The 14,692-nt window shown below is 35.5% G+C and overlaps 1 protein-coding gene across 1 annotated transcript; it reads right to left on the bottom strand.

The window, feature by feature from the left end:
- Window positions 1-957: 957 nt before the first annotated feature.
- EMB2771 (E3 ubiquitin ligase) lies at window positions 958-14,425 on the bottom strand. Its single transcript, XM_078977019.1, has 36 exons — window positions 14,017-14,425; window positions 12,691-12,754; window positions 12,085-12,169; window positions 11,476-11,762; window positions 11,210-11,315; window positions 10,960-11,108; window positions 10,098-10,285; window positions 9,916-9,985; window positions 9,496-9,666; window positions 8,949-9,409; window positions 8,412-8,871; window positions 7,997-8,335; window positions 7,802-7,885; window positions 7,618-7,710; window positions 7,466-7,525; window positions 6,960-7,058; window positions 6,613-6,753; window positions 5,786-5,866; window positions 5,337-5,408; window positions 4,975-5,046; window positions 4,766-4,859; window positions 4,612-4,694; window positions 4,412-4,468; window positions 4,245-4,322; window positions 4,025-4,146; window positions 3,779-3,927; window positions 3,624-3,700; window positions 3,429-3,542; window positions 3,243-3,344; window positions 2,875-3,015; window positions 2,528-2,701; window positions 2,367-2,430; window positions 2,133-2,272; window positions 1,907-2,061; window positions 1,642-1,822; window positions 958-1,563 (listed from the first exon to the last, which is right to left on the bottom strand). The coding sequence occupies exons 1-36, from the start codon at window positions 14,247-14,249 to the stop codon at window positions 1,171-1,173; spliced, it is 5,439 nt and encodes a 1,812-aa protein (XP_078833145.1). The 5' UTR covers window positions 14,250-14,425; the 3' UTR covers window positions 958-1,170.
- Between the last annotated feature and the right edge of the window lie 267 nt (window positions 14,426-14,692).

Here is a 14,692-nt window from a genome sequence, read left to right on the forward strand (position 1 = left end):
ATATAAGGAATTAACAAGATGCTTCTTATCAAAAGGATGTTCGTAAACTTTCATTAATTTTCAAAATACTAAAACCTACAAATGTCTTAGCAAAAATTCAACCCATAAAAAGCATATGTTACCTGTTATAACTTATGGTCTGCATGCATGATCATATGTTACTTAATTAACAAGCTAGATGCAAAATGAATCATTAATACAAATAAGCCATCCAAAAGTTTCCAATAATACACAAAATAATTGTTCGTGGAAAATACTTTTAAAGAGTGTTTAAATGCAAAAGCACTAATAATAGTATGAAGATCCACCCAGGTATAACACATGTAAAGTTGCTCTATTGATATTGATGACCTCAAAAGGATTTTAATAATTTCAGTTTTTAAAAACTTCTTCACACTCATGTTATTAGATATGTACAACGTCCACTATACCAACGGCTCTACTATCGAGCCTCACTAGTTTTACGGCAATACCCAATTCCCCCCTCCTTAATTTAATTAACAACCATGTAAAATACATTGTTTTTATTACTTATTTATATTCTAAATTTTGGGTGAAAATTAATAATATTGATTGATACTCTAAGGTACGTAACAATAAAAGTCTTGGAATTTAGTCTCGAAAAATACATACAATTAGTGAAAATCGAATACGCTATTCAGAATAACATGTACTTTTTAAAAGGAAAAAGGAGAATAATAAAAGTAAAATAGAGCATTTTTCCACCAACGGGCTTTGCAAGCGTTAACAACACAAAAGACAACTATATAATATAGTAACCTCTCTTTTAAGAGAATAGATTGACCTACTTTTTTTGGGTATCTTTGTGAAAATTAGCTGAAAGTGGAAGTAGCTTTTATTAGGACTATTCAGAAAAAGTTGTCTCAAGTTTTGAAATTGAGATTTTAAACCCAATAGCATTGTATAGGTTTTAGTATGTAAGCATATCAAAGTAACTTTAAAAGAAAATCGTATATACTATACACACATCTAAAACTATAGTCACTAAAGTAGTTCACTTATACACACAACACACCTTTTAGAAATAATTAAACTCGGTAGGTTCATTTAGTTCACTTATACAAAATTGTGTGCAACTATGACAGCTCAAATTAAGATGTTCCATGTGACAATGATACAACATGCATTATAATCAGGTAGCTAGGTTCATCATCTATCAGAGAGCATAAATTTATGGATTTCATTAATGGCATTGATATGGGTACCTGGAAATAATAAACGTAATAATGGGATTGTAGACGGTGTCTGTGTCTGTGAGTGTATAGGCTTTAATTTCTTGAAACCTGCTTGGATTAGTGAGGGTGGTGGCACGTTATACCACTGGAGATACCATGAAACAAGTGTGGAGATGTTATCATCCTGTGACCATTTCCCTGTTCTAAAGTAATCATTGAGTATTGTGTTGCTTCTTAAGCATGGGGAATATGCTAGAAGCTCTTGTACACGTTTATTAAGGGAACCTAGAAATGTCGATTGGACAATACTGCCCCTTGAACTCATGAATCTTCCCTTCACCAGAGCATCATTGTATGCTAGTGCAAGCTGAATTTAATGCACAAAAAACTTCATTTAACTTGAAAGAAAAAACAAAAAGAGAGAGATTTATCTGTTATTTATTACCTTCAAACTGGGGAGAAATTGAGAATCGTTTAGAAGCGGTGGTATGCCACTTGTAACTTCATCTGCCATAGATGCAACGGTTGTGTACAATGACAAGTAGACCTGTAAAAGTGCTGGCCTGTCTTTACTCACACACTCAAATAGCACTTGCAAGCAAAACTCTTGGAAATCAGTATCCGATCTGCAAAGATCATGGTTTTTTTTTATTTATTAATTTGTTGAGAGTATGTGAAAGAAAATGCACAGGGTGTATTATATTACGTACTTGATGTTCCATGAATGATCAGAGCAGAGAGCACCAAAAGCAATCAAACTTGGATCCGATGAGAAGGTACTCACCAACTGATTAACACTTACTGCAGCTTCATCATCATCATTATTACTGCTACTACAGCCTCTCAAGCTCCCCAAACCAAACACCTGTTTTATTATGCAAATTTAGTTTTAGTGAAAAAAAAAACATAATGTTTGAATTAATTAATTTTAGTAACCTTGTGCATTGCTCTTGAAAGCAGGGACTGGCGTCCTATGGGATCATCCACGTAGGAACAAGCTCCAACTTTACGTTTGATATACAGGATACCCGAATTAAATGGATCCTTCTTCTCCCCACCATTCCACCAAGGTTTCTCTGTAAAACAATAAATAGATAAACAATCCATAAAATACAAATCATCATGTATAAATTGTTAACATGAAGTTGAACTGAAGGTATGCATATCCACCTTCGGGATTAAGCTCAATTACTTGAGGCCAGTAACGAGGACCACAAACTCGAACCGTTTTTAACTGCAACAGTAGTATATCAGTATCAGAAAACTAAATAAAAAAAAGTCACATGTTTTTAGTGTGGGTTAAAAAATAAATAAATAAAAAGAAAACTTACAAGAGCACGTTCAGGCAGAATGCAAGGAGTGACCTCACAAAAACTTGTTTCTGCATAATGATCGGTTTCTTTGACAGTGACTTCAAGAGGAGCATAAACAGGTAGGCCCGAGTCCACGTCAACCGTTTGAACCCAACGAGCTTCCGTAGCAATCACATATAAGTGTCGAAATGCCTGTTGTAATAATTTGTAAATTCAAAATAATTCTTTTACACAGTTATCCTTAGGCAAATGACAGGAACAAACAGGGCTAACCCAAATTATAGGCAGCTCCAGTTCTCAAACAGCATTGTGTGTGTGTGTGTGTGTGAGAGAGAGAGAGAGAGAGAGAGAGAAGGGGAAAGAACCTGAAGGTGGCAGCGATTGTCATTTGGTCCAGTGGGTAAACGTGGATAAAGGGTTATCAACAATGCAGCAATAGAGCTGTTGCTAGTTGAGAAAGTCCTCATTCCACCACCAAGGAACAAGAAACCAATAGCTAAGCTCACCTGAAAGGAACACATGCAATTTTTTCAATTACCCAAATTAAGATGATAATGAAAATACAATGTCGTAAAAGAAGAAAATGGAAGTAGGATGCTATACAAATAAATAAAAATATAGTCATTTCTTGCATTTAAACCTTAAATCTAAATCACATGTGACACCATAAGGTCTGAGCTGCATATCTGCTGAGAGAGAGAGAGAGAGAGAGAGAGAGAGAGAGAGAGCTTACAGCCATTTGAGTACCATAGTTGACATGTCCATCAGCTGAATTTCTACACCGTAGAAATCTCAACAATCTAAAAGTCTGCAGGTGCCCAGAACCAGCCATAACCTGATACCCCGACAACTCAGATACTTGGGTCTCAAATTTAGTATCAATTAAAACACAGGATACAAGGAAGCAGATTGCACTTACCACAGACAAGGAAAGAGCAATGAGGTGTAGGCATGTCTCTAATGTACCCCTATCAACATATTGAGACAATCCTCTTGGAAATCCAGGCAGAATTTTCACAGGTAGAGCCTTTATCTGCAATATAGATAAGAATAAGCTGAAACTAACAAAGTGTCAAAGAATATGGATTTTTGCACTAGGACCAATAGACCATACCTCATTGAGGAAGGCAACAGCATAACTATAAAGCAAGTCCTGGGCATTTCCGTCTTTTGTACCAGCAAATCTCAACCCTGGCAACATTAATGGGAATACATTTAATCCAAATAAATAATAAATTAAACAGCTGTTCAATTTAAAGGATCACATACCAAGTGAAATACATGCACCAGCAACAATATTCACATATGCCTTAACAACCGCTTCACTGTCCATTTCCATCTCATCTGCAAGACCTTTGATGCCATTCAAGACTACTTTAGGTATCTGACCCTGAATCCAATCTTCTGATGGATGAATCCTAAAAACACATGCAAGGTGTTTAAAGAGAGTCTCTTACTCTTTACGTATAGTCAGCAGGAATATTAATGTAGCATATGAATTTTAAATAGTAGTACCTGCTCCACATTATTAAATTACGGGAAATGACACGGAGCATTATGAAGTCGGGCCTCACAAATTGCAATTCGAAATGTGTTTGTGGGATACAAAGCCTGGATAGAATCGCTTGCGATTCAGTCTGTCATCAGAATATTTTTTTCAGAGTTGTAAATCTTGAGAACAGAGCTGACATAAAATCATAAACAAAAATATATAGTCATCCTGCCAAAGAGTTACCTTTAAGTACATTAGACCCAAAGCAATTATAGCTCCAGGTGCAGTTACATCTATATTGATCTGGGTTCCATCCATCATCTGCAAGCAACAGAAAACAAAAACAGAAAATTAATGAAAAGAGAGAAAGGGTAATCAATTTTCTTAAAAAAACAAGTAAAAAGCACAACCTGCCCAGAACCACGATTGTGGTCATCCATTGATCCGTTGGAGAGATGGGATCTTTCCTGAGAAAAGCCAATTTAACAAAAAAAAAAAAGTCATCTACATGAAATATAAATTCTAGACATCTTCAAAGTGTAGTGAAATGAGTACTGATGGTTGAAATCTTGTAGAATAAATGTGATGAACATATTCAAAGAGCAATTACATGGTGAAACTCTTTACTCCCTGCATACTGGAACAACCGCCCAACTAATGTATCCATGAAACCAGTCGCATCTAGCCCACGCCCTTCAGTTAAAGAGAACAAAATTAAGAAACAAGTCCAACTTCAAGAATGTGTGATTGATAAAACAACATACCCAAGGCAACAAGACCCAAGGAAAATCCAGCAGATACAGCGTATCCTTCCCTTTCAAGTACATTATCTCCTCCACTTCTACGCCCTATCTCACCCTGTAAAAGTTTATAAACTAAAGAGCTAGCAGAAAAAACTGAATAATGCAACCATGTATTAAAATAACAGCTAACAGACATTACAAGTGGGAACAGTAAAGACATGGAAACTCACCAGAAGAATTTGCATTGTTTGTGGGTGTGCAGATCCTTCGTAAAGAAGCCCAACTGAGACAAGCGCTGCGGACTGAAAATTGGTGGAATAAACAATATATTCAAACTAGTATTTTCTAAGTATCTGGACATGAAAAGGAATAAAGTTGAAAAAACATGGATACGATTTGAAAACAATATTAGAATGAGACTATCATGTGTGTGATAGTGTAGGTTTCATGAGATGCCCTAGCTAAATAGTCGTGAATGTTATATATGTAATAAAAGCCATGTGTAACTGTCCCATTTAAAGGGATAATGGCTTATTTTTTAAGCTGAAGCATAGTTTGCTCGGGTGTTAATAGCAATATGGTTATGCATTACCTGAAGAAGGGTTGGTAATTCCAGTTCTGGAAAGGAAGATGAATGGCGGGCTGGAATGTGTACATATAGCGACTGCAAAAGAAGAGATTTTAAAGCATCAGCAACATGGCTAATTGCAAAAGCAAATGTATATAGGAGCTAAACCAAAGTGCTTGAGTTCTGATTAGTGGCTCCCAGAATTCATCAAGAAAATTAGAAAGGTATTTTTTTTAAATGACCAGCTACAATTAGGCCAATGGCAAAAAATGATAGAAAACTAGCATCAACAATAAAGAAATGTAGGTGATTTAAGAAACTGGATCTGAAAAATCGATTTTCTTACTAGTGACGAAAACAATATATTCTGCATAGTTCTTCCATAACAAAATACTAGCATTAAAATTAAAGAAAAATGAGGGATATAAATTTTAATATGTAGAAAATTATGGTACAAAAATCACATGACTAACCTTTGATATTGCCGGCTGCATTGTTCCTCTATAAGATGCAGCAAGTCCAAGCATTAGTCCTGCTGTAGTGCTCTCATGTTCCTAAAAAGATGAATACATTACATAGAGTATATCACTGGTAATTTTCTATGCAACTCTATGATATGGTGTTGATGCCTTCCTTATTCAAGTAAGTACAAAGAAATATTGGAATTTGGTCAAAGGTGCAACTTGAGTGCTATATATGCTGTCATACTCATGTGTAGCATTACAAAGAAGAATGAAATAGTTTGTTGGTCATTCAAGCCTGTAAATCATATTATATTCAAAATTCATCACACAAGCTAGTTATTAAAAATGAACTTCAGCCATTTCTGATGTTCATACAACATTATCAAATCAATTTATGTCTCGCCAAAGTTCCTTATCACGTATGCATCTTTGTAACCTGGCAGTCTTCAGAAACATGTAGCTGGAGTCTGGACAATACTAACATCCTTCTAGTACAACGCAAGGAGACAATGGAATAACTTGTTTCAACAATATCTTAATATTAAAGTGTGATAAAAATGTTCCAGAAATAGCAAGTATTGAAGGATAGCTTTGTGTAATGAAATGTAGCTTATATCAGCATACAATCAACTTTGGTTTCAAAAATAACTATCAACTATACAGATGAAATGAGCATGGAAAAAGAGATATTCAAAAAAATTCAAGTGACCCCCTTCAAATACTCATTAAAATCTCTAAAATAACTACCTAATACGTTTGAACATCCAGACTAGGGTAAATATCAAAATGGAAATTGATGTTACAAAAAAGGATAGATAATAATGATAACACCATACCTGTGAATAATACTGATATATATCAGTTATATTCAGAACATCCAAGTGACCATGCAAACCCAGAGCAAGTAAAAGACCTGCATGTGTAACATTTGGTTCCTCAGGTTTGTTGTACACAATCCAAGTCCTTGACATTTTACCCTGAAAGGATAATGCTTCATTACTAGAATCCAGAAGCAAAGATAAGATATAATGCGCCAACAAAATAAATCATGGGAAGCTGACATGTCACCAGAAAAAAAAAAAAAACCTCTCAGATTTTGAAAGAATAATCAACAATATAGTTATTTTCACATACAAAGAGAAGAATTAAGCTGTGAACATTATTTTCAGAAGAAACAACAAACCTGGAGTGGTGCCATCCGTAGGCCAGCAGCTACAGCATTGTGAAACTCAGGCCAGGATTTAAGTTCTTGTATATTCCTTATATTCGGATCCAAGTTAACCTACGAAGCATGAAAAGAGTAAGATTTAATTAATATACAAATAAATATTCCCTTTTTTCACAAAGCAATAAGCATGACTTCCAAAGTCTTGATCCAAAAATATAGGTAGCTTACAACAATATGCCTATAAAAGTCGTGTTCTTTTTTTCTCCTTTAAAGTGTTTCCCAGGCATGCACAACATAAATTTAATTTGGTACTTGGTATAGCCATTGGAACAAAAAAGTATCTAGAAGAATTGAATGTTTAAGTTGAAAATTGAAAATGAAACCCTGATACTGGATCTCAGGAAGCAACAAAACAAAGTTTCAGTGGTACACCTACCTACTAGTTTCTCAGTTCATGTGGTCTCAAAGCTGTTGGAAAACATTGAAATAAATAAAGAAAGAAAGAGTTGTAATAAACATACAGTAGCATTTTGTTGGGCAGGCAATCGACCTGCTAATATCAATTTAGGGACAGGAAGCGCCTGCAGAAAATTTCAAAGGAGGTTGTTAAACTCTCTCTTTTAGGTACACAGTAATAAAGTGACAAAAAAAACATAATCACAAAGAGTCTCACCTCTGTCAACAAAGTACATGTGGTTGAAAGGGTAAATGCACCACGACCAACAGGAAGAGCAGTTGTCCTTTGTGCAAGCTGCCATAACTGAGCCTGCACAACAAGAACAGAAGAAGACAGACAGCTGTCATCGCTAGATATTTTTCTACTCTTATAAGAGATAAGAGGAAAAGAAAAAGATTACCTGTTGAAGATCTTGATCAGATGCGGTAGGGTTAACTGGTGTTTGAATCGCCACAGGTTTTGCAGAGCATAGAAGCCGTCTAACCTGCCAACATATGTTCAAGAATGAAGCAAAACACGTAAAGTATGGTTATGGTATACCCACATCGAATCAAAAGAGGGTGAAATATTCTACAAAAGATAAACGTAAAAAAACCTCATTTAGTCGCAGATCACGACCATATCGCAACTGTGTGCTGGAGTTGAAAATATGCTCCATGCCATCAATTGTAGATCCATCCACAGAATCTGTATCCTCAAGTTTGGAATTATCCAATCCAGTTGCATCACTAATTGAAGAAGGAATGGTAACTGGACGTAGATGAAGCATGTAAGGTGTAGACATGGAAACAGAAGTCACGTTGTTGGAGGAATTAATTTCTGTGAACTTATTCGAGTGTGCTAAACAAGACAAAGAGAGATCTTCCCTCCCAAGAAGAACATAAGCAGAAGCAGGCCAATCAGTAGGTGGACTTTCCCGACACTTGTCCAGTACCTATAAGTTGCGTAGATAATAACATCAAGTTATTTGGACAAATAAAGGTAATACAAAAATTCAAAACATAACTTACATGTCTCAAGGGAAGAGATACACCAGCAGGCAGCAAGTCTAGTTGTTGCAATCCAAATCTTTCTCCAACCATTGCAAGTACAGTTAGTTCCTCGGGAGAAGAAGCAGATCCAGTAGCAAACTTACAATAAACATCAGATGATAGTTTGTTTCCTTCAATTTTTCCACCACATAACACGCTATAAAATGAAACTATCTTCCTGGCCCAACTCACAACAGAGCTTCCATCTTTACGCATCAGATCTGGAAGATCAGCACTGCTGGTGGATGTACAACCATGTCGCAAGCAGTTCTCTAGCCACCTAAACAAACTGGGAGGAGTTCTTTGAGATAGTGAAGTTTGGTGAAAAGAGTACTTTCTTGAAAGAGTAGGAAAGTCGCGTATATAATAGTCCAGGTAACCAGATTCCCCTAAAAACTTTGAAACTTCACATAACAGAGCAACAAGAAGCCCTAGATCCCTGAAATAGCATGGATATACGGGATAACTTCCATGCATGGAAGAGAGGAAATAATAAAAATAAAATGAAAAGGGTACCTTTTACGAAGATGATTAAGTTTCAGACTTTCATACACTGCATGTAGTAAATCAAGAATCTCTAATAAAGATTCAACTGTGTGGGAGGTATCCAGGTGTTGAGAAGCAGTACATGATTGATCACTTTGAAGTGATATTCTACGAGAAAATCCACTCATGAAATGAGATTTAGAATATTTCTCATGAAAGCTGCTGTTGACAAGAAAGTCCCATGATGAACCTGAATGTATCTGAGGATTTTTCCTATCTTTCCCAAAAATGTCTAATATAATAGCACAGAAAGACTCCCATTCAGTATCGACATGAGAATCCACCTTAGATAGATAAGCTGAATCACCATTGCCCCAAAGCAGACCCACAAAATGATTATATAAATTAGTTTCAAGTCCCTCGGCCATTGCTGTGATGCAATCATTTGCCAATGATGATGAAGGGTATCTACGAAATGTACATCTGAGCATCTGTATTAAGAAAAAAAAATGTATAGAGTCAACAACAGAATGGAGTTTAACAAGTGAGAAAGTATGCATGTGAGCTGATATCAAACCTGTCCATTATTTACAACGACATTGATTCTCCCTTCAACAGCATCAGCCAATCCAACAACTTTTACATCTTGGAAAGCAGTTGGTGCTTCCAGTGGCTTGACATTGTGTGAAACACCACCATGGTCTTGAAAAGAAGGAAGGACATATCTACACAAGCATTGCTTCCCTGACTAATTAAGTTAAGGATCATATGAGTTCATTATAAAAAAGTTGAGCATTTGGAAACACCAAAAAACAAACATTTCTTTGAACCTTTTCTTTTACTTATATACACATACAAACATGATATATATATATATATATATACACACACACACACACATACATACACACACACACATATATACATACATATATTTACTGTTAAAAAGTTATTGATCATAACTAGATAGCAAGAGCAACAAACTTAACCAGCTTACATAAAGTACAAGAGAGTTTTCAGGAGCCAAAACAATGATATCTCGATAGGGTAGCTGTCCAACTTTAACTCTGGAAAGAATAACAAAAAGAGTGAAACAAGGTTTATATAACATTATTGAGTTATCAAATAATAACCACCTGCAGCAATCATTAAACAAAAGCAACGATGGTCATCCCCTACCTTGGGCGAGTTACAACAACAGGTGCTGCTGCAATGGCTGGTATGCTCCAGCTCATGTCGGGTCTAATATCGTAAAGGATCTCACTGTTGAGTTCAACACACTGAAGCCTCACCGCTAATAACTTCTTTTGTTCTTGAAGAAGGAAACAAATAATGGGAGTGGCATCATTATCTGTTGCCAAAAAAACCTGTATAAAATCATTTCAAAGAAATAAATAACGAGACAAAATTAGAACGACTAAACACTAATGTGGATCAGTTGAAAGCAAAACAAACGAGTGTTGGTATTCAGATATCTTTTCATCTGCAAAACAGTCCATGAAAATGAAAACCCATGTTCATGAAAACTCATGGCCCTTAAGTTTAATAGAAACTTACACTCGTAAACTGGCTTGTTTGGAAAGCATACAGAAGCATTTACATACAGTAAAGGAATTTCATTTATCCAATGAGTAACGATAGGGAGTAAAGAAAATAGGATTAATGATATAGTACACATAATAGTATGCATTTATTGGTTGATTTTCACTAGGGAAATAATTTATTATGTCAGACGAATTAAAAATAACCAAGATAAACCGAAACAACCAAATCATGCCATTCCAATAGAAAATAAGTGACGGTTTCAACAAGTAGTAGTGAAAAAACAATATAAACCACTAGCATGCCTTCCTCGCTCCTTACTTTGTTTAGTTTCCCTCACTCACTCTATATTTGATTGATTAATAATAATGTAATGTCAATTTTTACTTTTGAATACATGAGAATGCATTACATAGAGGGAATGATGATAGCAAAAAGTCAAGTCCAGTCCATGATTAAAGTTTAAAGACATCATAGAAATGCATATGAAATATGTCACCTCACTTGCAGCTGTCTGTGCACCTTTCCCTTGCCATATTCTTCGAAAAAAGAACTGCTTAGATAACATTACATCAGGAAGCACAGAATCCACAGCTTCGAGGTTGGAATTCATAACTTCTGCAGTCCATAGCGAATGTTGCATCTTTCCTGAAAGAAAACCATATCCAATACATGTGAGAATAAAATTCAAATTAGCTTCTCTAGGCTGCTATGCTTGAATATAAAAGGATAAGCAACAATGAGAAAACCTTTATGATACGATGCCATAAGTGGAATAAGATCACTAGTCCATATTGTCTTCTCATCATATTCCTTCATGGTGTTTAACTTCCCTCTTTCCTCAATATGGATTGGCTAGCCACAAAATAGTATAATAGAATTAACAGGAAGAAGATTGAACATTCAAATATGCATTCCTAATGCAACTATTTAAACAAATGGGAGAAGAAACAAGAGTGAAAAAGACTTGAAATAATCCATCTTCATCTGTTAAAAAAGAGAAGTGTTTACAGACCTGTGGTTCTTCCAGCGGATCCTTTAAAATCAGATGTGAAGACATGGAAGCTCTATCGACCTTAATCATATGATCCCATGAACTTCTTAGATTAAAAGTTTGTTGAGGACTGTAACCCATATCTTTTTTTGAGCGAGGTATATCAAGGGCAGTTAGTAATGGACTTGAAGAAGAAAAAAGAGAATGTGTTGATGAATTTGATTCATTTGTCTGTTGGAGAAGTAGACCAGATGGAAGAGGCCATATTGATGCAACAGCACGAGAAAGAGGAATAGATACCGCATCACCTGCCAAAAACAGCATCATCCTTTAAAATGGAAATAAATGGCTACTTCTATTCGATAGTAAGATTGTTATGGCTAATGTAAGATTCTTAAAAAAGTAATCAGTAGATCCAAGATATAACAGAATACATTGTTTTAAGTCGGTAACTAGCCAAAATGCTGCTTAAATCAATTGCATTGTGCCATTGTATTATAAAAATGAAAAGAATAAAGAAGGCAAACCAATTGAAAGAAAGCATTAACCTGCACTATTTACGTTTCATAATAATTATAACTTTAATTAACTGATAGAATTTCAACAGAAGACACTAATAAATCTACAAACCTGATGTGCTATAGACAGTCAGGCTATCCACATGTAGAACACAGAGACGAGCTTCAGACAGATCTCCCATACGACACCAGCAGGCCTAAACATCAACAAGAATGAAGGTAACCCTTTTCATCTTAAAAATAAATGAGTTATGAGCAATGCATAGGAAGCAACATAGTCAAAGCAATGTCACGAGATCACTTGCTACCAATGTTGCAAAAACCGAGGCAGCACTAGGTCAACTGACGAAGGACTAGAGATTAGCCAACCTAGTTGGGACCCTAAATGGTAAATCGATTAATTTAATATATATATATATGACTAATATAAAAACAAAACAGGTAACTATGAATGATATCATAAGAAAATATGTATATATGAATAGTACAACATTGATTTTTCCTCAGAACGTGTCTATCGATGTAAAACTTCTTCGAGGTGTTGGAACTTCATCGGCTCATACAGCTTCAGCATATGCCTATTGCCTAGGTGGGGATTAAGTGCATGGGGACTAATCAAAGACTAGTCAGGAACTTTACAACACTGCTTGCTACATCAAACACAATGAGCTAAAAAAGCAAAAAAAAAAAAAAAAAAAAAAAAAAAAAAAAAAGATACCATAATAACTGGCCCCGGTAAGGTAAATCTCTTGTACACTCTTGCTCCTACTGTCCATATTATCCTGCTAGCAAAAAAAAAACAATGGTGAAAAAGATAGTCTCTCTAACATAATAATGCCACCAAGACAGTTTTGAATATCATTACTTGACCCATAAGAGAGAGAGAGAGAGAGAGAGAGAGAGACGATAAATAACAAGCCATAAACTTGGCCAAGAGCCCAAGACCAAAGAATTCAGAGTCTTCACTCCCAACAGCATGGTCTTAGGATCCCGCTAGATTAGATAAGTTCAATAAAAAAAACATATTTTTCCCTATTGTTGTACCAATCATTTGCACTCCAAGAGCTTATAGAATGGTGCTTAACTCAATCATCTGCCTTATTGGATTGTTGTAATTTACTGAGACTATTATTCTCTGTCGGTAATGCTGTGCAAACTTCACAAATAGAATAGTTTGAAAACTTGAGCTAATAGGTGTTGAATATACATACATACATGTTGGTCAAACATACATATCAATATATGTATGTATGCTGTGCACCTGTATGTATGCATGTAAGAAACTTTACACTTTAGTAGATGGTTGATTTAATAAAAAAATGCATCTCTAGCTATGTGCCTAGCTGTTGAATTTATGCATCATGTGCAAAGAAACAACAATGTAGAATTGTCTACATTATCAGGTATCTATCTATGTATTATGTTAAACCAGTATCCACATGAAAAAGTAAAACTTTTAGATCTTTGAGTCCCCCGATATATGGACTAATAGTAGTAGCCATACAAATTTGCAGAAGCAGCAAACAATTAAACTCTGGAAAACATGTAGGCACTTCTTCTAGATGTAGGCATCCAGCTCTGTATCTGTAGATTGCTGTGTATTCCTAGCTAATAAAGTAGACACCCCCAGCATACTTAGATCTAATTCTCACACCAGTGTTTACCTAGAAACAAAAGTATACATTTAACCTATACCCATCTTAATAATTCGAATTCCTGTAATTCAAAATGAACAGAGGAGCAATTTGACTTCTTGGAAGAATACAATGCAGACAGGCTCTGACTATAATTGCAGGAGGTGAGGTGTTACACTGCATAAAATCGGTGTTTGTTCATCATTAACAGTAGCATGATTAAATTTACTGGATTTCTAACTGTGATGCAACTGATTTGGATTTCAGATAGGGCTTTCTCTAGTACACAACATGTAATTCTTATTCCATGTCGTACTGTCTATAACTTTTAAAAGGCAATCGCTAATCATAATAAATAGCTATAATTCGAGAAAGAATAGTGAAACAAAAACTAAAAATGATGAAATTACCGATTTCCTCTAATGAACAGTTCGTGATCGCTTCGATCACTCAATGAAGACGACGCTTCGTTGTCAGCTGACTCGGCTTCGTCTTGTTGTCTAGTAACTTCTGGATCAAACAGGAAGTATTCATACTCGTCAGTGACCTCGTCGGCAGGTTTTCCGTCGAGAGCTTCAGCGATAAGCCCGAATGGCTTGAACTCTCCAAGAATAGTGAGGTATCGGACCCCGATTGATGACATTGTCTCCTTTGCAATCAAAGTGTTCGATGAATTGCTTGAAAGAAAGGGGTTTTGTTTAAAATTAGGGTCTATGCTCCCGTCTCCCGCCCTTTTTTGTGTTTTCTAGTAAGAACGGGCTGAACTAGTAAAACCCTAGCCCGAGCTCCACCGACTTTAGGAGTCAGCACACTTGTTATGGAATTTTTCACATGACCCTTTCGTATAACTATTAAATTCACTAAGGACATTCCCTCGTATAAAGTCCATATAAAGTTAAAAAGATTCTCACATTATCTCACATTATTCATTAAATATTTATACAACATCAGCTACAACTCATCAACCAAATATTCGATCATAATAATTATTTTAAGAAATTATTTTATTTCTTATATTGAACCATTCAATGATCATTCAACTATATTTCATATCATCATTCACACTTCATTCGAATATTATCCGGA

The sequence above is a fragment of the Lactuca saligna genome, chromosome 2 (assembly GCF_052625555.1).
Source record: "Lactuca saligna cultivar CGN05327 chromosome 2, ASM5262555v1, whole genome shotgun sequence".
NCBI classification, from domain to species: domain Eukaryota; kingdom Viridiplantae; phylum Streptophyta; class Magnoliopsida; order Asterales; family Asteraceae; genus Lactuca; species Lactuca saligna.

Coding starts and splice junctions, on each gene's coding strand:
- EMB2771 (XM_078977019.1), bottom strand. CDS start 14,249: ATGTCATCAATCGGGGTCCGATACCTCACTATTCTTGGAGAGTTCAAG. Junction 5,409..5,785: donor TGCAGCCGGCAATATCAAAG/GTTAGTCATGTG, acceptor CTTCTTTTGCAG/TCGCTATATGTACACATTCC. Junction 4,147..4,244: donor TGGGTCTAATGTACTTAAAG/GTAACTCTTTGG, acceptor TTCTGATGACAG/ACTGAATCGCAAGCGATTCT.